The sequence below is a fragment of the Podarcis pityusensis genome (genome assembly GCF_964106645.2).
Source record: "Podarcis pityusensis genome assembly, chromosome: 10".
NCBI lineage: Eukaryota > Metazoa > Chordata > Lepidosauria > Squamata > Lacertidae > Podarcis > Podarcis pityusensis.
This window is the reverse complement of record NC_138035.1, coordinates 57659477-57687108: the sequence shown is the minus strand read 5'-3', so window position 1 is coordinate 57687108 and position 27632 is coordinate 57659477. Positions and strand designations below refer to the sequence as shown.

The 27632-nt window shown below is 44.0% G+C and overlaps 1 protein-coding gene across 1 annotated transcript in view; it reads left to right on the top strand.

Moving 5' to 3' along the window:
- Window positions 1-2376: 2376 nt before the first annotated feature.
- Window positions 2377-27632, top strand: part of FAM3C (FAM3 metabolism regulating signaling molecule C) — a 37136-nt gene continuing 11880 nt past the window's right edge. The window contains exons 1-4 of the mRNA XM_081023863.1: window positions 2377-2476; window positions 23333-23391; window positions 24842-24946; window positions 25663-25692. Of these exons, the coding sequence (XP_080879989.1) occupies window positions 23379-23391; window positions 24842-24946; window positions 25663-25692 (148 nt within the window). The 5' untranslated portion in view covers window positions 2377-2476; window positions 23333-23378. The remainder of the gene's footprint in view (window positions 2477-23332; window positions 23392-24841; window positions 24947-25662; window positions 25693-27632) is intronic.

Here is a 27632-nt window from a genome sequence, read left to right as displayed (position 1 = left end):
AGTTCTGTGTTTTGTTCTTTTCCCTTTTTTCTTCTTTTCGTATCACTTTACTACTTTATATTTGATTTTTTCCCAATAAAATGTCAATTAATAATTGCCAAAAAGAGGGAGGGGGGACAACGCCTTTAAAGAAGGAAGAACTTTCAACAAAGAATGGGGGAGATATGCAGATTATTTTTTTAAAAAATGGTAAACAATTAAAAAAAATTTTAAAAGATATTTATTAAAGTTTTACAAAAAGAAAAAAAAGTTACAGAGTAAAAAAGAGGAAAAAGGAAAAATACAAAGAGTACAAAAATACATAGAAAAAATATAAAAAAAATACAAACTACAGAAAGAATAAATAAAAAATAGTTAAAAACAAATCAATCTTTTCATATCTTACATTTCATTTACTTATTTCCCCGACCTCCTCACACCTCCCTTTTTTGTATTCCCGTTCACATGGTTAATCCAGCAAATCCTTACCCTCTTTGTTTTTATCTTAATTCCATATCTCAACATATTATAACTTTGTATTTTCATCCGTTATCGATCCATTTTTACATATTCTTATTAACCTTGTCGCTAAGGCCGCTTGATTTCAATCAGACATCATTTTAACATTCATTAATTTTACAATGTTTCTGCAAATAGTCTTTAAATTTCTTCCAATCTTCTTCCACCGACTTTTCTCCCTGGTCTCGGATTCTGCCAGTCATTTCCGCCAGTTCCATATAGTCCATCAACTTCATCTGCCATTCTTCCCGGGTGGGTAAATCTTGTGTCTTCCAATACTTAGCGATGAGTATTCTTGCTGCTGTTGTAGCGTACATAAAGAAAGTTCTGTCCTTCTTTGGCACCAATTGGCCGATCATGCCCAGGAGAAAGGCCTCTGGTTTCTTCAGGAATGTATATTTAAATACCTTTTTCATTTCATTATAGATCATCTCCCAGAAAGCCTTAATCCTTGGAATAGTAATGGATAGATAAAGTACAGTGAGATTAATTGGAAGTCAGTTTTAAATTTCTTCTCTATAAGTTTTATAATTGTGTTCAGTATCAGGAGTATATATGATGATAATTATATTAATCTTCTTGTATCTTATAGTTTGGTGGTTTGTTTGATTTTTCTGTTATTTGTTTGTTTGATTGTATGTTTGTTTACTTGTATGTACGTCTGTTTTCTCATAAATGTATTTATTTTAAATTAGTAAAGATATATTTAAAAAAGGTGACTTTTGCAGAAATACAAAGAGTAAGAAACAAAAGGAGCAAAGAAAGAGGCAAATGTTTGTATACGGTACAGCGGGCATACGTCCGGATTTTTCCGGACATTTATAAGGATTTCAAAGGTGGAATTGACGTATGCGGAGAATATCCAAAAGGTGGCGCTTTGTCCTGGATCAATCAAAAAATCAAGTCAATCTAAAAATACTGAATGGTTTAGTTTATGCGAAAGATGCAGGAATTTATGTTATGCAAAATGAACAATAGAAAGAGAAGAAGAAAGTTGTTGATATTTTAAGGTTGTTTATATGAATATTCAAAAATGTGAAACTGAAAAACTTAATAACAATTATTATTTTTTGAAATCACGCTTTTTTGGGGTCTGTGTAAAAAATAGTTTGGGAGTGTCCTGGTTTTTCACTTTTTGAAATATGGCGAGTGGCGACCCTAAGGTGGAGGGAAGTCTAAGCAACGACAACTGTGTATGCAATCGTTATTTGACGATTGTTGATGTCCATTTGGAAAAACCTGAAAATAAAATTTATAGGGGGGGAAAAAGAGAGAAGGGCACAATGGGTTTAATTTGACGGCGAAACTAAGAGACCCCAATGATGAACCTGCTTCTGGAAAACCCATTTTCAAAAGTGAAAATCTTTGGCAAATCTTTGTTGAGATTTCATTGGCGAAATTGTTGAGCTGCTCCCACCCGCCCCTTGGCAAAATTTCAAAAGAACTGGACGTTTCCGAGCTATTTATGAGGAAAACCGACGCGCGTTCCATCCGCCCGGATTTTCCCGGACGCACAACCGACACCGCTCCCGCCCGCGGCGTCGACTGAGTCCCGGGAATTCTGGACGTATGGCAACCCCGCCGAAACGAGGGGGGAGAAAAAGGGGAACATAAAAAAGAATGCTATATTGTACTCGAAGTCGATTTATTAGAATCTCAATAACCAGAGGTGGTTTTCTTTTGGTGGGGGGGGGGGAGAGACAATGCGGCCCGGGACACGGCGCTCTGCACTTGCCTCGGAGCGCTCTCGGTCTTGGAGCGCCTCAGGCTACGCGAAGGCCGCTGCGCCACCATAAACGCGGCGGTCCTCCAGCGCTAGGGGGCGGCACTCCGTCCCTCGCTCTGCGCCGCCGCTCTGGGCGGCCGCCGCTGGGTACGCATCGCGAGCCACCAAGGCGCATGCGCAGTCGGAGGAGTAGGCGAGGAGGAGGCGGCGGCGGCGAGGCGCTCGCTGCTGGTGGGCCGGCGAAGGCGGCAGGTAAGGCGGGTGAGGGAAGCAGAGTCTCCCCGGGAGGAGAGGCGCGCGCGCGCGTCCCTTGCGGCCTTTCCCATCTCTCCCTTTCCCTTCGGAAGCGGGCTCGTTCTACGGCCTCGGTTCCTCTTTCGCGGCCGCGCTTCCTCAGCCGCCTCTCGGCTGCTGCTCGTCCTCGGCTGGGCGCCTTTGGCCGCTCACCTCGGACGCCGGCGGAGGAAGGAGGCTCCCCGGCTCTTCTCTTCCGAAAGGCAAGGCGAGCGAGGGAGCCCGCGCGCAACGCAACACGCGCAGCCCTCGCAGGGTTCGAAACGAGCGTTGCTCCAGGCGCATTTAGCGACCGGAAACGCCAGCAGTTTCTGAGCTGTGGGTGCAGCAGCCCTGCGCCTGAGAGTGGAAGGAAAGGAGGACCCTTTTCTGCCTCCCCGCTTCCAGCTACTCTCCGAAGACTGGAGAAGAGCCCCTCTTCTCCTCTAATCCAAGAGATGATGATGATGATGATCATTACTTTTGTATACGCGAGGAAAAGAGCACAATATGAAAACACAAAATGCATAAGAAAAATACCCCCCCCATCACACTTTAAAAGGGCATTGAATGTCAATCAGCCAAAGGCCTGGTTAAAAAGGAACATTTTTGCTTGGTGCCTAAAGGTGTACAGTGGTACCTCGGGTTACAGAAGCATCATGTTACAGATGTTTCCAGTTACAGACTCCACTAACCCAGAAATAGTACCTCGAGTTAAGAACTTTGATTTAGAACGAGAACAGAAATCGCGTGGCGGCGGCAGCGGGAGGCCCCATTAGCTAAAGTGGTGCTTCAGGTTAAGAACAGACCGCCGGAACGAATTAAGTTCTTAACCCGAGGTACCACTGTATAATGAAGGTGCCAGCCAACTCTTCCTAGGGAGAGCTTTTCACAAACAGGGAGACATTGTAGATAGCACAGTGGGAACTTTTTCGCCCTCTTCCCCCACTCCTGCAGGCAGTTTTGAAATTCCCATTGTTCTAGTGGCATTTTGCAACAGCGAATTTCATTAGTGCGAGCAGTTTCTGAGCTCTGGGTGCAGCCCTGCGTCTGAGATTTCTGATGAAAACCACAGAGTGGAAGGAAAGGACCTTTTTCTGCCTCCTTGCTTCTAGCTACTCTCCAAAGACTGGAGAAGAGACCCTCTGAAGAATATTAGGGGGGTGGGCAGGGGAAGGACTAGACCATGTGAAAAATGAACGTAATATTTTAGCTGCAGTTCGTTCGTTTTCAGCTTTGTATGCTTGTTATTAAAAAAGTGTGCCTAGACATTCCATTGTTGTGCCCATAACCTTGGTTTATAAGGTGCCGTTTAGCTCCTAGCTTTCATATCTCCATTTCTAACACTGATGCCTTCACATTTATACGTTATTCAGGGAGAGCTTAGTAGCAAAAGGAAGCTTTCAGCTGAATACAGAAACACTGATTCAAGAGCTGAAAGGAGCCAATATATAACACACATTGCGCGGTGGTTACAGTGTTGGATTAGGACAGGGTTTCCCTATGCCATTTAGCTCCTAGCTTTCATATCTCAGTTTCCAGCAATGACCCCTTGCTTTGAGTCTTGCCTCTGCCCTGAACTTCCTAGGTTGCTACTCATGTCTTTCTCTCAGCCTCAGTCTACCCATCTGCGAAATGGGGTGTGCGTGCGGTGATACTGGCTGACTTTAGGCACTTGAGCCAACTCCTAGGGGCTGAGATCCCTTTGACCGCCCCCAATAAAATATTTGAGGAGGCTGGCTCCCCTCCCAAAGTTGGTAGGCGTTGCCATTCCAGTGGTGTACATGGAGCACATCATGTGATCTGTTATGTGGGGCTGAGGTTAGCTGGGCACCCCCAATATTTTATTCAAGTTGGCACCCCTGTGCTTGATGGAAGGGTCGCTGCTGCATAACGCATGTGAAGCTCTTTGCGTGCTTGAAAACATTTTATTTTGCGTGATGTTAATCCCATATATGCCCCCTTCCAACTCTGCGGTGCAGTGATTCTATGCGCTTGTAGGTGTCCTGAGAAGTTCAAGCTGCATGGGTTAAATCAGCATCCCAGAGCATATACAGAGTGTGGTTCCCATGGTCACTGAGTAGCCCCAGTCAGCTGCCACATACCTGGAGCTGGGGAAGTCTGAAGTCCCACCTCCTCCAGGAACTTTGAGCACTGACACTTCTTCCGAGAAATTAAATATTGCTTAACACATATTAATCCTCTTGTACTCTTGTCAGTCTGAGTGATAACAGGGTACATTCTCCCTCCCCGCCTTGTGTATTATGGGTGCATAAAGCTGAGCATGACTACATTCGTTTGTCTCTTATCCACGTCACCACCAGAGTGGTGAAAGTCTGCATTCTCAATTCATTATCAGTGAAGTGGGGATTGGTTTTCTAGATAAAATTTAATAGGAGGTTACAGTGACAACTTCTATGCATGTTAAAGCTACAGCTAAGTCTCCTTGAAAACTTTTTCTGCCTCTTCCTCTTAGGCTATGTCCTTTCCTTTTTATCTGCCCAGATTCTGCAGAACCAATATTTGTTGGTTTCTTGCCCTGATCTCTCCTTCTCTGCAGCCTTGGAGCATTCCTTGTATTTCAAGGAAGGGGCAGCGTTCCCAAAAGGCATACGCAGCAAAGCCTACTGGAGAATTTCCCCTTCACACCACTTTTGCGTTATTAACATTTACAGACCCATCAAAGTAGAGATTACTCTGCTTCTGTACTGGGTGGGAGGCGTCAGGATGACCTGTTTGTTGAGTCATGATTGTGATTTCCTTGTGCAAAGTTTGCAGGGAGGTTAGATGATGTTAGCCCATTGCTGACCATTTGTTCTGATTTGTTTGCCCTGCCGCATGAGGCAGTTGTTATCCCACACTTGCCGGTGCATTTTCCTGTCACTTATTGCAAAAAGCCCATGGGGTGGGGGTGGGGGTGGGTTTGCTGTAGTTTAATTGTGCAACCCAAATGTGCAGTTGAATCCCACTTGCAAAACAGAGCTCCTTGGCAGTGGTTTTCAACCCTTGTGCCGTGGAACCCTGGGGAGCCTTGAATGATAGTCAGGGGTGCAGCGGGCACCACTGGCCTCTGTCCCTCTTTCCTTCCCTCCCTCTTCTGATGCCCTCTTGCGTCTCTGCCTCCCAAAGGCTTGCACAGCTGTTTGTTGCAGCAGTCCTGGCTGCAAGCTCCCCAGGGGAATGGTACCTCTGGCGCTGGCCAAGGGATGCTTCCCAGGCCCCTGTGGGGCAGTGTGAGGAGGCACCTCTCTTTGGGGCGGGGGTGGGGAGTTCAGACACACAATTAGCTGACAAAACCCAAAACCTTGTCAGAAAGGAGCATGCACAACGGCTATGAATTTGGAGGCACTACATATATTTAGAGTAGTTCTTAAGGCAGTTTGATGGAGCCTCTGACTGCAAAGAGTTTTAAAAGGGCAGGGTGAATTGAGAACAAAATAATAAATGGGGTTTCATAAGTTAAGTGTCAACTGATGCTTGTTGGGACCACTATCATGCTTTCATGTCCTGCCCCTCTCGTGGGGGTGTGGTAGTAAAGGTTGGTGCATCACTCAGAGGAGGAGTGCACATGCTGTCTCTCTCTCTGGAGCATGGCAGGGAATTGTGCCCTGTGACTCTGCCCAGGGAGAGGGCAGAAGCAAGAGAAATCGGAGAGGCTGCAGTCGCCACTTCCTTCTCTTGCTTGACAAACCTGGTTTGGCAATGTGGAGAATTTGGACCGTGGGGCTCCCTAGAGGGAGAACGCAGGCCACCCACTTCTTCCATGTGCAGTACAGTGGATGTTCAGGTTGTGAACATGATCCGTGCGGGAGGCACGTTCGCAACCCGCAGCGTTTGCAACCCGCAGTGTTTCTGCGCATGCGCGACCGCCAAAACCCGGAAGTAACCTGTTCCGGTACTTCTGGGTTTCGGCGGGTCTGTAACCCGAAAAAACGCAACCCGAAGCGTCTGTAATCCGAGGTATGACTGTATAGTGTGGAGCATTCCAATCTCTTTGGTAACTAAGGTGAAATCTACACACATATAAAAAACGCTGTGAAAATGCTTCTTTTAAAAAACGTTTTGAAAAATTGAATTTGGCATCCATGTTCTCCCTGGTTTCCCCCCTGCATTTATTTACTTCACCTTCCTTTGTTAGGTTGTAATCATCATCTAGAAGCAGGAGGCTGACCTTTTTTACTTTGTATAAGCTCTGTGTAGGAGATCCATTGGTAGACACCACATTCGCGCCGTTCTCCCAAGTCTTAGCAGTTTGTTTTACAAATAGAAAATATCTGACAGTGCTCAGTTGAATTCAGTTAATTTTTTTGTAAGTGCATGCCTTTAGACTAGGCATTTAAAAAGCAGTAGAGGTCATACCTTTCTTGAATAGTTTAATTAGCGCTTTAGTTTGTGTGTGCGTGTGTGTATATATAAAATCGGCTTGCAACTTCTGTGCATTTAAATTGTGCAAATTTAGGTTTTTGCACTTGGTCTAAATAGATAAATGAGAAGGGGCGGGCATCAAGGAAAGAAAAAATGGCGCTGACCTTGGGAGACTGTGTATAGCCTTGGGAGAGCGTTTGGAGGTGCAGTGAGAGTGTGTTTTGACTAGACACAATTTTGGCTTTACACGTGATTCCTGGAACATAATCCCTTGTAAGTTGAAGGTCAACTCAATAGTACTTCCAGTCCATAGTAATTTATACCTTACTGATGAGCAATCCTAAAACTGAATGTACAGAAAAGTGTTTATAGGGCTTATTCCTATACTTAACATTCTTTGTACAGTTTTCAGTCTTCTACCTCAATGCTATTCACACGTGCCTGAGACTGAACGCAGAGTACTGAGGACTTGCTTCAGAGTAAGCATGCATGGGAATTGCACTGTTAATATTATAGTAAAATATTGTACAGGAGGTCATGGGACGAAGGATTCCTTATTATCTAAGCACTACAGTATTTGCCTTTCCAGCTGTAAAATAATAATAAAAACCACAAGTGTTTGCATTGTAGGCCTGGCTTTTCTGATACCATGGTTTTAAATTGCTTTTTAATTTTCATTCTGAAGTGGAACTGTTAACAGCAAAGTTATTTTGCACTTGCATGATGCAAACCTGTGCATTTATATTGGGCCCCTGAGCATCTTTATGTATATATAGAGAGAGATTGTATCCCTTAAGACTGGTGATAGATATGAAATTCTTCCTCAGGAAATAGAGGAAAATTGCACAGAATTCTGAACCAAAGTTTTTCAATGGTCCACAGTAGCTTCTTACTTCCTAGAAGCAACTGCATTAAGCAAAACCTCCCGAGTCTTGCCTTTCCTGGCATGCAATTTTTGATAGCAGCCAGCCGTACAGTCTGCATGGGTGAGTTAAATTAAAGCCATGGCTAAAAAAATTACCCTCCTGAAGAAAGTACACCCCCTTTTGGTCCTTGAAATGGTTTCCTTCACAACCCCTAGTTTAGCACTAAAGCATTGAACCGAAAATGCATGTGGCCACCACACATGATTGCCTTATGTGATTTCAGGCCAGAGGCAGAAGTGGGGGAAGCATAGCGTGGGAAGCGTAGTGTAGAGAGGAAGCACAGCGGCAGAGCACACACTTCTCATGAAGAACGCCCTGGGTCAAACTCTGGCATCTTCAAAGATCTATGGCCAGCAGAGAGTAGATCATACTGGGCTCGATTAACCAGTTCTCTGGCTCAGTATTTTTGCATTTCTGTATTTTTCCATCTGAAGAAATGCATGCAATCTAGCTTTTAAAAATCACCGTATTTTTCGCTCCATAAGACGCACAGACCATAAGACGCACCTTGTTTTTGGAGGAGGAAAGCAAGAAAAAAATTATTCTGAATCCCAGAAGCCAGAACAGCAAGAGCAATTGCTGCACAGCGAAAGCAGCGATCCCTCTTGCTGTTCTGGCTTCTGGGATAGCTGTGCAGCCTGCATTCGCTCCATAAGATGCACACACATTTCCCCTTACTTTTTAGGAGGGAAAAAGTGAGTCTTATAGAGCAAAAAATACGGTAAATTGAGAAATTGCTAGCCTATCATTTTTTCTTTAATGGTCCATCTACTGATACACAAATTAATTTTAAAACACCTTTCTTTTGCATGGGTTGTGTGGAATGAGATCTTTGGTACAAGGCCCGTTGGGAGTGCTGGACAAAGTCAGGGTTAGCCAAACACCAGGTGCATTTGGCACCTGGCTTTTGACCACTTGCAACCTAATGAGGATGCCTGGGTGGCAGGATGGCGCCTGACATCTCCATCATCTGGAGGTGCATGCCTGGGGAATCATTGGAACTTGACTATTTTACACACTAAAACCACATCCTGTAGAAATCTACCAGTTACATTTAGTTGCGCAGTCAGAATGAATTTCAGAAACCAAAATTTTTCCGTGCAGCCTGAGCAGGAGCGGTGTACAGCATTGTAGTTAATTGTTGTAACTTGTCTTCCTTTATTCCACCCCACTGCCCTGCTCACAGTTGTGAAGAATATTCTTACGTTAGGAATCGTCTGTGTCACCATTCAGAAAAAGAGGTAGGAATAGGCTTGATCCAGACTGCGCTGGATCAAGTGATCCTCTTTAAGTTCTTAACCGAGCTCAGTGTTGTCATCTGAACTAGCCGGATATTTAACTGAGAATCAATCACAGTCAGTCCATCTTTTGAAAAATAAGACTTTAAAGCTGTCTTGCCCTAAAATGGAAACTAGGCATTTTGTTTTGGCAAGCCTAACCTTGGTTTAAGGGACCATTTGGCATCTGGGCTTATATTATCTGATTTTCTAAAACTGGGCAAAGTGTCTTCTGGTCAACCCCCTTCTCTGTCAGTGGCCCTGGTGGGTTTAATGAGACTACAGTGGCAGTGATCCAAAGAGCATTAAGCCACCTGTATAATTTCCCACAATGCCCCAGGGTGAACTTGGGCTGGAGGCATTGTGGGAAATTTAAAGAGTGGCTATTCCCAGTCACTTGCCACTGCTCAGAAATAAGGGATCTAGGAGGGGCCCAGGGCAAGCTCTCTCCCTGGGCCCAGCCAGCTGCCCAGAGATAGCAGGTGCTGACGTATGCTTTCAAAATCCAGCTATTCTGCAGTTGCGAAATTGAAAAGGTGAAAGTGCACACACACTTGGAGAAAAATAGCTGCGGACTTGAAAAAAAAATACATCTAATTATTAACCTCCAAAGGAACATGTAATAGAAAAATCATGACCGCTGTTGCAGAAGAGCTGTCATTTCCTAGTTCTCCTTCACAGATTCTAACCTATAGTACTTTTTTGCAGCACAATGTGTAATATATTGCAAGAGAACTTCCTTGTTTCCTTTCTTTGCCTCTGCTTCTTTAATTTGAGCCAGGCTTGCAAGTGCTGTTAGCATTTGGCACAGCTACATAGAGAAGGGATGGTCTCTGAATATCGGTAAAGCGCCTCTTCTGGTTATGAAATAAAATGCCAAATTCAATCCTGCATAGTACTTCAAATAAACTTGTACACAGAAGCTGTTTTCTCTTAAGGGAGGTGCAGATTTTGCAGCAAAGCCAACCAGCTGATTAGAGTTCTCTTCCCACTACGCCCTGCGACTGAGTAAATGGAACGAGATATGATCTCTTTCCAGAGACTACATTTGGCGTTGATCAGGTCAAGAAAAATGATAAGGAGTGGAGGTTTGTGGTGGGAAGGTATGGACTCGATAATTGGTAAAGAGTTTCATTTGTAGTGTGCTGAGCATGTCCAATGACAGCTATATATATCATAGAATCACAGAGCTAGAAGGGACCCTGAGGTTCATCTAGTGCAGTATTATTACTGAAAAAGGGAATCTGCTGCAAATCGCCTGGGACAGTTTCTATTCGCTGGTGGCGACCTGGCAAGATGCTAATGAGCCTGAAGTAGTTGCGTGGAAATGGTATCAGTTATTAAGAAAAACAATTTGTAAATTAGGATTTGCATATCTGATGCCTAATGGCGTGATGTCAACTGTTCTAAAATTTTATGTATAAGTAACAAGATTATTTCACATTAAGTTGGATTAACTTGAATGCTGAGAATAAAGATCTAAGAAGCAGTGTTGACCAGTGACAGAAATTAGGCATTTCCTCAGGGGCAGTGTAAGAAACTCAGATATATAAGATAATCGCCAAATGGCACCTTAAACCTGGATTACAGTCACCACAATGGAATATCCAGTCACTTTTTTGCAATGAAATTGCTTATTACTCTATTATCATTATTATTATTTCTATACTACTTTATGTTTTAAAGAAAAAAATATCAAAGTGGTTTACAACACATTAAAATATCAAATACAGCAATCCAGAATAAAACAAATTCAAGGAAAATATTTCAGATCCTTCTCTAAGTGACATTTTGCCTTCCCCATATTCATTTACCTGCTTAATTTATAGAGTTGCGCCACAGCAGAAATGCTCTAGGAAGCCAGTGGGGTGTAGTGGGGATATTGGGCCAGTCACAGCCTCTTATCCTACCTCACAGGGTCATTGTAGGAATTAACTGAGGAGGTGGGAGAACCATGTACTCCTTGGAGAAAAAGGTGGGATAGAAATGCAAACAAATAAGTTCTTCTGCTTACCTTACCTGCTTAAGAAATCTGGAGGAGCCAGCCAGATGGAGAGGTCAGCTGCCATCCTGGCATCCAGACATCTCTATGTGGTTGCAATTGGACCTGTGCCAGACGCAAAAGGCGCCTGGCTAATTTCTAACACAGGTTACAATTGGCTGCATGTTCTCTTTTTATTTAAGCTTTTCACTCCTCACGCTTTTCTTTTTCACAACTCGATTCAATAACTCAACCCTAAAATATTAGATTAGCTTTCCCCAACAGTTGTTGAGGGCTCCCAGTTCCTCCCATCTCCACCCATTGGTCATGCTGGCTGGGCCTGATGGAAGCTGCAGTCCGAAAATCTGAAGGTCACCAGGATGGGCAAGGCTGTGTACAGATTTATGAAGGCTGCAATCTTGTAGACGTTTCCCTGGGGAGTAAGCTTTATGGGATTAATGGGGACCTCCTTCTGAAGAAGTGTGTTAAGCATTGCATGGTAAGATGCCTCAAGTGTAGCTGTTGTCTAAGTGCCAGGAAGGAATAATATATATATTTAAAAACTTATACCTGAAGCAAAGTAGAAGACTTTTTTTTTTTTGTATTAAAGGCTGTCGATCCGCCCCCCACGCTTTTCAGGTCTAAGCGGGCCAGAATGTTCATGTTTTACAATCTTGCATGGGCACGCATGCGGTAGTTACTTATTACTAAATTAAGAATGATTAAGACAGGCTGGTGTTTTTAATACTGGTGCACCTGCTGTGTGTAATTGCAGCCTGCTGCGGGTAAAAACTGTAAAGATTTTAGTGAATGGTTTTTCATCTTACCCGCAAATAGCTTTTTCGGAAGTTTAATTTGAGCAGTTTCTAAGAGGGCATTCTCCTCTCCCTGCCCTATACCAAATTGTTCTAGGAACCATATTTTAGCTTCTGTTTCTGTACATTGGGTAAAAGGTCTATATCAGAATCTGCATTTGATTTTTTCATTCCATTAAAAAAAAAATGCATTACTATAGCTGTTACCTTAGGTGCATAGACTTGTGGAGAGGCTTCTTTAAAATCACTGGGATTTGCATCTGAGTCAGCATGCCTTGTTGGATCAAGCGGCAAAAAGAGAAGTTTCTAGAAAAAGTTGCTTCTTTAGATTTGGAAGCATGGGGCAGCAATTGTGAAATTGGATAGGTAGGCTGTTAATCTAACCCTGGGCAAGCCCTTTTCCCTCCAACACATGTAAAGATAAGGAAGAAAATCATGTTTGAGCAAGGACATTGGGAGGAATGTGAATTTTCTGTTTCTCTGATAATTGCCCGCCTTTGCTGTAAGAGCTCCCAAGCAGCCAAAGCCCCCATTATATTCCCTAATGTAGAGAGGAGTGGCTTTCTCTTTCTCACCTAAGAAAGGATTTTTTTCACTTCAGTATTTATTGCTCTGAATGGGAAAAAAAATGTGGGAAATGATGGACCTTGTGAAAGCTCTGGGCCATAGTAACAACATTCCAGAATTTCTCAACACTGATTGCTTTTCAGAGAGTCAGATCTGGCTTATCCAGTTTTAAAGAAAATGCTATGTGGAAAGGAAACATTCTGTATGGAAAATAGCAGGAGAGATGGGCTTTAATGGGTGATTACTGATTTAAAAGTAAGGATTTGTGGGCAGAAAAATAGGGAATAGGTTAATAGTTAAGTAAAAGTCTAGCAGGAACTGAAAATGAGCAGCCAGTGGGAAATGAAGAGGAAGAAAATTGGGGGGGGGGAATCAAAGATAAAATGCTAAAATATTTTAAGTTTTTTGAAATGTAATTTGGAAACGTATGTACTATTGAGCCAGCTAATACGGGTGGGAAGTGAAACATCGAGGAAGCAGGGTGGGAAGTCACTTTTAAATTTGCATGAAATTTGAATTAATGTGATGTTAAATTCATTAAATTTTTTGAAAAGTAATAAAAATTAATTGGCAAAAAACAAAGTAAGTAAACATTCTAAACTTTGGTTTTAGTACACTGTGGCACCAAAGTGGGGGTGGGGGGAGTGTTAGAGTGCTGGGCTAGGAACCCATGCAACCATGAACCTTGAGCCTAGACCACTTCACTGGGATGTTGTGAAGAGATAGATGAGGGAAGACCCATGTACGTAACTATGTTCTCCTTGGAGAATAGGTGGAATAAAGGTAAAGGGACCCCTGACCATTAGGTCCAGTCGTGACCGACTCTGGGGTTGCAGCGCTCATCTCGCTTTATTGGCCGAGGGAGTCGGCATTTGTCCGCAGACAGCTTCCGGGTCACGTGGCCAGCATGACTAAGCCGCTTCTGGCAAACCAGGGCAGCACATGGAAACGCTGTTTACCTTCCCGCTGGAGTGGTACCTATTTATCTACTTGCACTTTGACATGCTTTCAAACTGCTAGGTTGGCAGGAGCAGGGACCGAACAACGGGAGCTCACCCCATCGCGGGGATTCGAACCGCCGACCTTCTGATCGGCAAGTCCTAGACTCTGTGGTTTAACCCACAGCGCCACCCGCGTCCCCTAATAGGTGGAATAGAAATGTCATAAGTACAGTCATACCTCGGGTTGCGATCGCTGTCGGTTGCACATTTTCAGGTTACAGACGCGCTGAAACCCAGAAGTACCGGAACAGGTTACTTCTGGGTTTCTGCGCTCGCGCATGTGCAGAAACACTAAATCACACTTTGCGCATGTGCAGAAGTGCCGAATTGTGTCGTGCATGCACAGACGCGGCACAGCACTGTGGGTTGCGAATGTGCCTCCTGCACGGATCACGTTCGCAACCCAAGCTTCCACTGTACATAAATTATTGTTTAATGTTCATTTGAACAAGAAGATCTGAGAATGCAGTTTATAAACTGCAATTTCTGGAAGCTGCATTAAGGTTTTGTTTTGTTACACTAAAGTGGTGTATAAATTTTATGAACTCCTCTCATGTTCAGTGCTGTAGATCACCATTACCGGGATTTCAAAGGCGGAATTGACATCAATGGACGCATTTAGACATAGCAGTAAACCATAGACCAGCTTTGGGTTTGTATGTAAGGTAATAAATTTGGAGCGGAATCTGTAACAAACTTCCGTTTCCGATTTTGTCCAAATGTGGGGAGGCTGGTTTATAGTAACAAGAGAGTTAGGTGTTTTGATAACAGCAATCAGTAGTTCATTTCTCGAACTGGAACCTGGCCTGTTATCTCCTCGAGGGGCTTGGAATGCTTGGATACCAATCCTTGTTTTGATCAATTAAAGGGTATATCTTCCTTCCAAACCATGCAGGTTCCTTGTGTACTTCCTTCCGATTGCACTTGCAATTAAGCTACCTATTTACCCCTGAGAGAGGCAAAGGTGTATGATGTAACTGCAATTACTTTCAGTGCTAACCATGTCTTTTGATGAATTGTACGACATAGTGCGTAACAAGTGAGATAATTGCCTTTCTCTTTTGAGAATGTTTTTCCCCACCCACCCATTCATGAATGAATGAGCTGTTCCCCTCCCCATTGAATGCAGGTAATATCTTAAACAGAGAGATTCATTCAGCGTAACTAAACATTTTCTTCAAACATGGGCTTGATTCATATCTAACACCAAACTATGAATGTCCAAATGATAGGACTTTTTTGTGCTTTCCCTGATTTTTTAATGATTTATTTATTGTAATACCCCCCTTGCCATACGTCTGGGTTTTCCTGGACATTTTGCCAATTTAGTAAAAATCCACCAGGCCACAGAATGGCTGCCCAATTCCAGGATGTGTCCAGGAAAATCTGGATGTATGGCAGCCATACCAAATGAGCCTTGTGTTTGCATGCTCCCTGCTTCCCTCACAAACTTTATCTCTCTCACTTCCCCATTCATGCAGAGCATCGTCTGCCATTCTATCCAAATTTCGCATACTATAGAGCAGGGTTTAGCTAAGGAGTCCTGCCAGTGGAAGCCCTGTTCAAGGACTTCCACTTGCACCACGGGGCTTCCCCCCGCCTTGGAAGTTAGCTCTTGGGCAGTCAGACTTATCTAGTTTATATATCAAGGAATGAAACTGGTATGCTTCCCAGCATTAAAAATTTGCCAGGCGCATTTTGCATCTGGCTATTAGCCACTTGGGATCAAGTGACGATGACCAGGCAGCAGGATGGCACCTGACATCTTGGCCATCTGAAGGTGCATGCCCAGCAACACATCCTGTAGAATTCTCTCCGCTATGTTTTATCTGCATAATCAGAACGAATTTCAGGAACCAAAAAGTCAGATTGAAAAATACGACTTTTGAGCCATCAGGCCCCCCAAATGGCAACTAGGCATTCCGTTTTGGTGACTGTAACCCTGGTTTAAGGAGCCATTTAGCACCTAGCTTATACATCTGAGTTTGTAACACTGATGCTGTCCACCTTCTGGGGCTTCTCATGCACAGAAGTAACCTGGCCACAGTATCCATGTCTGATGAAATCCACAATAGACCACGCAACAACTTTTATGTGGGGCTTCCTTTTAAAGAGTTTTTGGTGTGGCACTGAAAACTGCTTTGCTTTCCAGTTTTCCTTACCTCAATACATTACAGTAGTACCTCTGGTTACGTACTTAATTCGTTACGGAGGTCCGTTCTTAACCTGAAACTGTTCTTAACCTGAAGCACCACTTTAGCTAATGGGGCCTCCCACTGCTGCCGCCACCCAATTTCTGTTCTCATCCTGAAGCAAAGTTCTTAACCCAAGGTACTATTTCTGGGTTAGCGGAGTCTGTAACCTGAAGCGTATGTAACCCGAGGTACCACTGTACATGTTTATTTCATTTTAGACAATTTATTTATTATAGAGAAATATTTATCAACTAATTTTACTGTTTAGTTCTACTAGAATCAGAGATTCCCAAGTCATTAGCATCAAGGCAGAATTAACTTCCTGATAGTTTCACAAATGAGCATCTCATGTTTTTCTAACTCAGTGAGAACACTTTGAATTGATTTAACTAACATAGCATTTTGTCTTTTGTTTTTCTGTGTCCTCTAATCCCCAGCATTCATACAAGAACTGCATTGTTATTTGACTGAGTGTGCACTTTCCCATTGTTCTACAAGAATCTAATGCTGCATTCTAATCTGCCTGATAGTTAAAGGGGCGGATGGAAAAACCTGTTTCCTGGTCAAAACCAGTGTTAGAAACTCAGATATAAAAGCTAGACTCCAAATGGCCACCCAAACAAAATGTCTAGTTTCCATTTTGGGGCAAGATGGCTCAAAAGTCTTATTTTTCAAATGATGGACTGACTGTGATTGATTCTCAGCTAAACACCTGGCTAGTTCAGATGACAACTTTGAGCCTAGGTTAAGAACTTCGAAAACTTAAAGAAGAAAAATCACTTGATCCAGGGACAGTCCACATATGTATTGGCCTATTCCGACCTCTTTTTCTTATTGGTGACTGCTCCTGCTCAGGCTGCACAGAAAAGGCATTTTGTTGTCTGAAATTCATTCCGATTGTGCGGATTAAATATAACTGATAGAATTCTACAGGGCGGGGTATTTGTGTGTGAAAACAGCCCAGATCCAAGGATCCCCAGATGGTGGAGATGTCAGGCCTCATCCTGGTGCCCAGGTATCCTCACTTGGTCACAAGTGGTTGAAAGCCAGGTGCCAAATGCCCCTGGTGCCTGGCTATAATTTTGAACACTGGATTCAGCTGAAAGCTGAGTAAGCTCTCCCTGGTAAACTCTCCCTGAATAAAGTGAATGTGAAGGCATCAGTGTTAGAAATTGAGATGAAAGCTAGTAGCGACATGGCACCTTAAACCGAGGTTATGGGCTCAACAACGGAACACTGGAAGATGTGTAGATATGCCTGTCAACCCCTGCCCTCAGGAAAAGTGTTGGCACTAGGATGTACATAGAGAAAGTAGAGCACAACTTGTGTACAACCTTCATAATTTGCCAGGCGCATTTTGCACCGGGCTATCAGCCACTTGTTTACCTTCCTGCCAGAGCGGTGCCTATTTATCTACTTGCACTTTGACATGCTTTCGAACTGCTAGGTTGGCAGGAGCAGGGACCGAGCAATGGGAGCTCACCCCGTCACGGGGATTCAAATGTTTCCGTCCGCTGCTCTGGTTCGCCAGAAGCAGCTTAGTCATGCTGGCCACATGACCCGGCAGCTGTCTGCGGACAAACGCCGGCTCCCTCGGCCAATAAAGTGAGATGAGCGCTGCAACCCCAGAGTCGGCCATGACTGGACCTAACGGTCAGGGTCCCTTTACTTGTAACCAAGTGAAGATGTCCGAGCGCCAGGATGGCACCTGACATCTCCACCATCTGGAGGTGCCAGCCTGGGGATCCTGGGATCTCGACTGTTTTCACACACCAGCAAAACATCCTGTAGAATTCTCTCTGCTATATTTTATCTGCACAATGAGAACGAATTTCAGGAACCCAAAAGGTGTATTGAAAAATACAACTTTTGAGCCTCTTGGCCCCCAAATGGCAACTAGACATTCTGTTTTGGTGAATGTAACCCTGGTTTAAGGAGCCTTTTGGTGCCTAGGTTATATATCTGAGTATCTAACACTGCTTGTGTGGAAGAAGTGAAACTTTTTCTAGGTGGTGGGGACTGCTTCGGAAGCAAAGGCGAACTTGTATTGTTGGCTGTTAATAGGAAGTGGAGGAGGCGTTCGAGCAGGAAATGTCAGTGGGGGAAAAGGCACAGAGACAAAGAGGACTGAATATTCAGTGATCTGAGAAGCAAGGACATGAGGGAAGAATGAGGAAAACACTGCTGACTTTGCTGGTTCACGTGACTGATAGAATCGCCATGTATTTTCAGGGTGACTATGGTGAAAAAGAGATGAAAAATGTTTACATTTTCCGAGGGTACTATAGTACCCTACCGGACGTTGCTATCGGGTCAGGTTTCTAGACAGCTTTGTTTAAAAAATTGCAGAAGCCTTAGATCAGTCTCTCTCCATGTCAAGCAAATATGGATGTAAGACCTCTGGGTTTTCTAAACTTCCTGCTATTATAACAGGCCTTCCAAATGTCCCCGTTTTCCAGGGGCAGTCCTGGTTTCTGATCTGATCCTGCTTTCCATTAGGATGTCCCTATTTTCATCAGAAAAATATTGGAGGGATGGAGTTATGCAAGGATGTCAGGAGGAGATAAGTATATATACAACCTTTAGAAGACATCTGAAGGTAGCCCTGTGTAGGGAAGTTATTTTTTAATGTTTTATTATGTTTTTATCTATGTTGGAAGCTGCCCAGAGTGGCTGGGCAACTCAGTCAGATGACCAGGGTATGTATGTATAATGTACGTATGAATGAATGAATAGGATGTCCCTATTCTCATCAGAGAAATGTTGGAGAGTATGTTATAAAGCCTCTGCAGGCACATTTTAAAATTTTATATATTCATTTTGTAATGAAATCGTATTTTTACTTAATTGTTGCAAGCCACCCAAATAACTACTTTATAGCATACAGACACATAGTTAAATAAGCAAACCACTCACTGGTTTAATCTGGATGAATTTCATAAAAATCAACTGAAGAGTAGCTGAGTTATAGTAATTTAAAATGTCCAAAGCGCTGAACTTGCAACTGGTTGTTTTTGTTTTTTTTTTAATGCCAAGGGACAGTGTTGGGGCAGCAGACTCAGGAGAAGTATTAGTGCATAGAGATGTGAGTTCTAAGCGATCAGAGTAAGCAAGACCGTGGAATGTATATTCAGCTGTTCACCTGGTCACCATAGGCAACCACAAATTCTGCCTAGGTGAGTATGCAGAATTTCCCCCAGGTGAGTGTTTGGGCTGGCAGAGAGGCAAGGATGCTCTGCAAGCCAAGCCCAATTGGTTTCTGCAGTGGAAGTGAAATTGCTTCTTCTCCCTCATCCTGGAAGCTGATCAGGCTAGCATGGCTGAGGTGTTCAGCATGTTCTGTTGCCAACCCCATCTCACCTGCCAGCTAGGGTAAAACGAAGATGGTAGGCATGACTGGAACAAGCTTGGGGGGGGGGGCAATTTCTCTGTAGGCAGTGTTAGAAAAGGGAAAAAGTAAAGGACCCCTGGATGGTTAAGTCCAGTCAAAGGAGACTGGGGTTGCGGAGCTCATCTCGCTTTCAGGCTGAGGGAGCTGACGTTTGTCAACAGACAGCTTTCCAGATCATGTGGCCAGCATGACTAAACTACTTCTGGCTCAAAGGAACACCATGACGGAAACCAGAGCACACGGAAACACCGTTTACCTTCCTGCCACAGTGGTACCTATTTATCTACTTGCACTGGCGTGCTTTTGAACTGCTAGGTTGGCAGGAGCTGGGACAGAGCAATGGGAGCTCACTCCGTCGCGGGGATTCGAACCACCAACCTTCTGATCGACAAACCCAAGAGGCTCAGTGGTTTAGACCATAGCGCCTTTTAGCCAGTGTTAGAAACTGAGATATGAAAGCTAGGAGCTAAATGGCACCTTAAACCTAGGTAATGGGCACAACAATGGGATGTCTAGGCGTGCTTTTTTTTACAGTTTTTTCCACTCTGCAGTTTTAATCTGAAATCTTAGGCGCAACACTGCACCCAGAGCTCATAAACTAAATAAGTGCACCTAGAACAATGGGAATTTCGAAACTGCCTGCAGGAGGGGTGGGGGAAGAGAGAGAAAAAGTCCCCACTGTGCTATCTGCAATGGCTCCCTGTTTGTGGAATGCTCTCCCTAGGGAGAGTTGGCTGGCACCTTCATTATAAACCTTAACCAGGCCTTTGGCTGATTGACATCCAATGCCCTTCAAAAATGTGATGGGGAGGGGGGATTTGTTTTTATTATGTATTTTGTGTTCTTATATTGTGATTTTTTTTGTTGTGCACTGCCCTAAGACCTGGGTATAGGGCGGTGTACAAAAGTAATAATAATAATAATAAATAATAATAATAATTAGTGGAGGAACTGGAAGATTGGGGCGACAAGGGGAAAGTCCGAGGGGAAAGCATGGCAGGAACTACAAATAAAAAAATTAATGGCCTGCTTAAGAGGGATAAAATTTCCTGCATTTCAAGGTGAGGTCTATTCACTTTCCATTTTGATGCTTTAGATGCTGGAATTTGTACAGCACCTCAACCTTGACTCTTCTCTTTTACATTGAACTCCCTTTTTCTTTTCTCTTCTCTTTTTTCTTCTTTCTTTCTTTCTTTTTCTTTTTTCTTTCTGTTCCCTGAATTGTTCAGAAAGAGTTCCCAACTCTGCTTGGTGATGTGGAACAATTAAAAGATAATGCAGGCTTTGGTCATAGGCTTAGCAATGGAAAATATTGTGGCGTAATTCAGACAAATTATGGTTCCTGCTGCAGCTGAGCAGATGTGATGCTATAAAATGATCTGATTAACAGCACGTTTATGAGACTGCCGAAACTGAACTGCTTTGAAATTGGAGTTTTTAAATAAGTTAATTTTAGTGAAATGGAAACGTGAAATACCGTATTTTTCGCCCCATAGGACGCACTTTTTCCCATCCAAAAATGAAGGGGAAATGTGTGTGCGTCCTATGGGGCGAATGCAGGCTTTCGCTGTAGCCTGGAGAGCGAGAGGCATCGGTGCGCACCGACCCCTCTTGCTCTCCAGGCTTCAGGAAGCTATCCGCAAGCCTTGCAAGCCCGGTGGGAGTTTCTGCGGGCTCACAAGGCTTGCGGGCAGCAGCCTGCAGCCCCGGCGAGTGTCTGCAAGCCTCGCGCGCCCGGCAGGAGGTCCCGCCGAGCGCGCGAGGCTTGGGGCGGCAGCCTGCAGCCCGAAGCACGCGGAGCCCTCCGGAGGGTGTCCCGTGCTTCGGGCAGGTGTGCACAAGGCTTGGGGCGGCAGCCGCGGCGGGGGGGGGAATATTTTTTTTTAATTCATTCCCCCCCCCCCAAAAAAACGAGGTGCGTCCTATGGGCCGGTGCGCCCTATAGGACGAAAAATACGGTAAATTGGCTCTTACAGGCATATTTTAAATTACGTTTATGTGCGGAAAGCCTCTTGAAAGCATTGCTTGGATTTTGAAATACCTTCTCAGGGAATTCTACAAGGGTGGGAGATGACCAATTTTCCAGAAATTGTCGCTGCATGTTAGAATTCCAGATGGTCAAGTCTTGGTGCGTGGTGTAGAAATCGGTGCATCTGCGGTAAAACATTCAGCTGAAGCTGAGTTGCAGGCAGCAGATCCTGTTGAACCAGATCTCTATCTTGGAAAAATATCAGTGTGCACCCAACCTGCTTTTATATTTGGTTTACGCTGTAAGCATCAGTGAGAAGGAAGGTGCATGTGCCTTTTGAGATTAGCTCTGTTCCAGCCTGGAGAATGTAGGAAGAGCTACAAACAATCTTCCTCCAAAACACATTTGAATTAATGCTAATCTTGCTGTGCCAGAGTCCTGGCTTTTAGCCCAGTGCCCTACTTTCTAGAGTGGGAAAAGGATCCTTAGAATGGGCTCCCCCTCCCTATTTTTATGAAATTTTAATTTAGGAGCATTCGGTGAAAGACAAAATTAGCGAGGGGTATGTGGAACTGGTAAAGTCGTGATACTTTAGTTTCTTGGTTTCGCCAGTGTTGTACACGTGTACGTAGAATCGAGTTATTCAGCAACAGCCTTTGAGCATGCAGGGGGGGGGGATCATTATATTAATATTAAGACTGGAATCCTAGGAGCTATTTTAGGCACAATCAAAAGCTTGCAGGCACCCTCTGGGAAATTGACTCTTCCTTTTTGAGAACTGGGCCCCTGTGTCATATATTGCAAAGTGCCTTTGAAATCTCTGTGGGATTTCAAATCTGTTTTGCATGCAGCATGGGGGACTATTCAAAGCACTTCAGCACTCAGAACTAGGTTTCGTTTTTTGCACCTTCTTGGTTTTGATAGTAGTACAGTTGGCGTCATTCTTCCTGTGCAAACATTTTTCACTGAGCGAGTGTATGCCAAATGAGCGCAGATGGTTTATTCTGATTCCCCCCCCCCCTTCCCTCCCTAGCCTTTATTTTTAATCCATACAGCATATAATCTATTTGGAATTGGTAGGTGCAAATAAATACAGCTCATGGTGCATATTCACAATTCAATTGCAGTACGAATGAAAATAGATACATTTATCAATTGCAATACGAATGAAAATAGATACATTTACAGTGGTGCCTCATAAGACGAAATTAATCCGTTTCGCGAGTGTCTTCGTCTAGCGGTTTTTTCGTCTTGCAAAGCAACCCTATTAGCAGCTTAGCGGATTAGCGCTATTAGCGGTTTAGTGGCTATTAAAGGCTTAGCGGCTTAGCTGCTAAAAGGCTATTAGCGGCTTAGCGGCTTAGAAAAAGGGGGGGAAAGCGAAAAAAAATCTCAAGACTCGCAAGACATTTTCGTCTTGCGAAGCAAGCCCATAGGGAAATTCATCCTGCGAAGCAACTCAAAAACGGAAAACCCTTTCGTTTAGCGGGCTTTCCGTCTTGCGAGGCACTCGTCTTGTGGGGCACCACTGTATTGATTTCCATAGGAGAGTTCGTAGAGCACTTGTAATCTCTAACAAATCCCATGGCTTCTCTTTTTAATGTTCTGTAATGTTGCCTCTGCTTACCTAATAAAAGTTGTGCAGTGTTGCAGTGTTCCAAGGAAAACAGAAGCATGGTACTTTGGGTTAAGTACTTAATTCGTTCCGGAGGTCCGTTCTTAACCTGAAACTGTTCTTAACCTGAAGCACCACTTTAGCTAATGGGGCCTCCTGCTGCCGCCGGAGCACGATTTCTGTTTTCATCCTGAAGCAAAGTTCTTAAGCTGAAGCACTATTTCTGGGTTAGCAGAGTTTATAACCTGAAGCGCATGTAACCTGAAGTGTATGTAACCTGAGGTACCACTGTATGGGGCTCAGAGTGCCCAACCTAAAATGAAATGTATACAGATAACCCTTGCAGCCTCTTCTTGTATCCTGTCTTAATAATAATAATAATAATAATAATAATAATAATAATAATATCTTTATTGTCATTGCCCCCTTCGGGGACAACAAAATTACTTGACTGCTCCATAAAAACACTAATTAATCAATACAGTATAACACAGCAAGGGAGATTAGATGACTTTCAAAGTCCGGGCTTCCCATTAGTTGCTTACCAAAATAATTTCTAAAAGTCTCCAGATTTCATTGCATGGTGAAATTATACATTTTTTATTCGGGATCATGGTGTTGTTGTCATCAGCCCATTATAATGTTTTAATGGCACTGATTAACAAAAAATGCTCTGTTTGATTGTTCTAGTACAGTATAACTGAATGCTGCTTTTATCCCTTCATTCTCCTAGGGAGCTGGTTAAATGCAATTGTGTCAATAACGAAAGAAGGGCAACCATGAGAATAGCAGGTAAGAAGAACGACCACCTTATTTTTTGGCTGGTGAAACAAGATACGTTAGTCTGCACGGAAATGAAGATCTGTCCTCACAACGTTTCACAGTTTAGTTAATCATGAGTGTTTAGTTTTGAAATGGTCAGCTGTCATTTAATTCATTGGGACTATATGGCCAGGCTGCTTTAAATTACAGTATTTTTCGCCCTATAGGACGCACCGGCCCATAGGATGCACCTAGATTTGGGGGGGGGGGGCAAATAAAGGGGAAAAAAATTTGCCCCCCCCCCCCCCAGGTGCGGGGCTGGGGCAGGGGAAGCTCGGGCTTCCCCCTCCCCTAGCCCACAGAACAGGACCCAGAGCGATGCCGAAGCTGCGTGCAGCTTTGGCATCGCTCTGGGAGCTTGCGGGGCTGGAGGAGGGGGAAGCCCTCCGCCAGCCTTCTAACCAAGTCGGGGGACAGCGGGAAAGGCACGTTGCGCCTCCTGCTGTCCCCTGAGTTTGCGGGGCTGGCGACGGGGAGGAGCAGGCTTCTTCCCCCCGCCAGCCTTCTAACCAAGTCGGGGACAGCGGGAAAGGCACGTTGCGCCTCCTGCTGTCCCCCAAGTTTGCGGGGCTGGCGACGGGGAGGAGCAGGCTTCTCCCCCCCGCCGGCCTTCTAACCAAGTCGGGGGACAGCGGGAAAGGCACGCTGCACCTCTCCCGCTGTCCCCCGAGCTTGTGGGGCTGGCGGTGGGGCTCTCCTGAAGCCTGGAGAGCGAGAGGGGTTGGTGCGCACCGACCCCTCTCGCTCTCCAGGTTTCAGCGAAAGCCTGCATTCGCCCCATAGACGCACACACATTTCCCCTTCATTTTTGGAGGGGGAAAAGTGTGTCCTATAGGGCGAAAAATACGGTGTGTGGTTTGAGGTGTATCTGTTTTTTCCAGGCCTGCTTTTCGTAGCATATTAGTATATTAGGAATGGGAGCAGTCAGGAATGGATTTTGGTATGTTCAAGGTCTGGGAAGTTTATCTTTTGTTATATAAATGTTTTTATTTCAGTTTTATAATACAAATGAATAAAAAGAGGAGCAAAATGCAACAGCACTAATCAGAGCAGTCATACACGTTCATGCCAGAATTAATACATTTCACCAGTCCATTTCTATAATAAAGTGCCATGTGTATGATACATATTTTAGAGGTATGTTGCAATATATACAGATATATAGTTTGGGGGGGGGGGAAACCATATTTGATAATAAGCTCTGTATTCTTTATATTCTAATAAAATTTATTCAAAAGAAAGAAAGAAACACACACACAGCAAGACTCGTTTTGGTGGACCAAGGGCTCTTGTTCCTTTTCCAGCAGCGTTCAGGGTGTTGCTCTTTTTGATCTAGAAGTCTTAGTCAGATGGCTTGACAAATGTGTTGTTGCATCAAAATAATAGCAGTTGGTGATAACGCATCCTTTTTTCGGAGCAGGAGCTGCAAAATTGGCGGTAGCGGTAGCCGTATTTCTGCTGACATTTTACGTCATATCCCAAGTATTTGAAATAAAAATGGACGCCAGCCTAGGGAACCTGTTTGGTAAGTGATTTGCTTCTATTGTTTTCCCTGCATATAATTTCAGCCAGTATTATGCCACTAAACAGTGTAATCTTACACACATCTGTTCAGATTTAATTCCCAATGAGTTCAGTGGCGCTTACTTCCTAGTAAGTGGATAGAGTTGCAGGCTAGGTGATTTATGCATGTTATAATACTGCTTTGAAAGAATTACGTATTTCTCTTCTGAGCCTTGTGTTCTCATATATGCTGTGAAGTTAAACTAAACCGTGCTGGGTGGTTTTGTTTTGTATTTGTTTTTTGCAAATTGCTTATCAGCAGCAAGTCAAAGAGAGTCCTGCTTTCATTTATTTTATTTTATTTCATTTGTTGCTGATTTCTTAGTGTTTTGCTTCCTGTTTTATATACAGAAAAAGTTTTATTTTTAATCTTTACTTATAGCAAATAAAACCTTATAGAACCTAAAATGGCTTTCTTTAATGAGCCAATAACTCAATCACACAATTTAGAATGGAGAAATATTAATTTGTAGGCAGTTATCCCATCCAGTAAAAATACTGTTCCGTGACAGCACGTTCTGCACTAAAACTGGAATTGTATAGCTTCTGTAGGCCAGCATTGTCTAACCTTGGAGAAAAGCCCTAACTTTAAAGCTTTCTCTTCTATTTGATAGATGTTGACGTGTTTTGTTTGTTTGAACATGATTAAGGAATGATATAAAATGTTATCTCTTTCAGCAAGATCACCACTGGAGCTACCTGCACGGCGTAAGTATCGTATAGCAGGGTTTTTACTTTTTCGTGTTCTCTGTTCTTAGTTCTTCTATAAATCCAAAATAAGATGCACATGACCCACAGGCAATCTCCAGCCTACCCTCTTATTCCAACTTTCCTAAGAATGACTAGAGCACATGTGAATTTACACACAGTGGCAGAGCAGGACCATAGGAGCTGGGGCAGAAAGCCTTGGTGGAGTGGTCATGAGCCCTGGGTTTGAGTTTCCTTGCTGAAAACCCTTCCAGCTACTAATGAACTGAAGCTAACTCCACCACCTAGATGGGGCCCTAGAAGGTACCTATTATTCCTCCTTTTTCTTCTTCTTCCTGGATGGAGATGTTCCCACTTCTTGACTCGGGCTTACAGTAAAGCCATTAAAATTGTTCAGGAGTGTTTAACATTTGCTTTGATCACTTTTTCAAAGAGGTGGCTCATCTCAGACATGGTGGCTCATCCTCTTCTCACTGTACTCACAATAATAATAATAAATTATAGACACACACACACACACCCTGCCTATCTGGCTGGGTTTCCCCAGCCACTCTGGGAGGCTTCCAACAGAATATTATAAACAGGATAAAACATCAAACCTTAAAAACTTCCCTAAACAGGGATGCCTTCAGATGTCTTCTAAAAGTCAGATAGTTGACTATTTCCTTGACATCTGATGAGAGGGCATTCATAGAATCATAGAGTTGGAAGAGACCACAAGGGCCATCGAGTCCAACCCCCTGCCAAGCAGGAAATACCATCAGAGCACTCCTGACATATGGTTGTCAAGCCTCTGCTTAAAGACCTCCAAAGAAGGAGACTCCACCACACTCCTTGGCAGCAAATTCCACTACTGAACAGCTCTTACTGTCAGGAAGTTCTTCCTAATGTTTAGGTGGAATCTTCTTTCTTGTAGTTTGGATCCATTGCTCCGTGTCCGCTTCTCTGGAGCAGCAGAAAACAACCTTTCTCCCTCCTCTATATGACATCCTTTTATATATTTGAACATGGCTATCATATCACCCCTTAACCTCCTCTTCTCCAGGCTAAACATGCCCAGCTCCCTTAGCCATTCCTCATAAGGCATCGTTTCCAGGCCTTTGACCATTTTGGTTGCCCTCCTCTGGACACGTTCCAGTTTGTCAGTGTCCTTCTTGAACTGTGGTTCCACAGAGCGGGCGCCACTATGGAGAAGGCCCTCTGCCTGGCTCCCTGTAACTTCGCTTTTCGCAGTGAGGGAACCACCAGAAGGCCCTTGGAGCGGGACTTCAATGTCTGGGCTGAACGATGGAGGTGGAGATGCTCCTTCAGGTATCCTGGGCCGAGGCCGTCACAGGGATGGGTCAGGGCCAAGGCAGCAACAGCAAGGTTGTGGGAGCATCTTTGTGGGGCTGCTGAACCTGGAGTTCCCCCAACATCGCCACCGTGCTTCATCCTGACCACTGCAGTGTCGCCACTGGGAAGATGCCACTGCCTCCACACCACCCTATATGAGCTGCCACTGGAATGTTCATCTCCAGATTTACACATTCTTTATGTTCTGCCCAGTGAACATTATAGTGAGCTATATCTCAACCCGGGTCCCCATTTTTTGCTGGGCAATGGAAGCTGTAGTCCCAACAACATTTGGAGACTCAAGCTTGGGGTAGCCATTGCATTTACCTCCGTCCTTCTGTGTAATTTGTGGAGCCTGAAAAAGAAAGAGCCGTATACAAACAGCTGGGCAGCTCAGTTGGTTAGAGCGTGGTGCTGACAGTGGCAAGGTTTCTGGTTCGATCCCAGCTGCATATTCCTGCCTTGCAGGGGGTTACTTCCAACTCTGTAAAATATCTATATCTCAGAAAGAATTCACATTCCAGAACGCATGAATTTGCACATGTCTGCTCTAGTAGAAGTTGGTGGGGTAAAGGATGCTGCTTTTATTTCCCAGTTCTTAACCG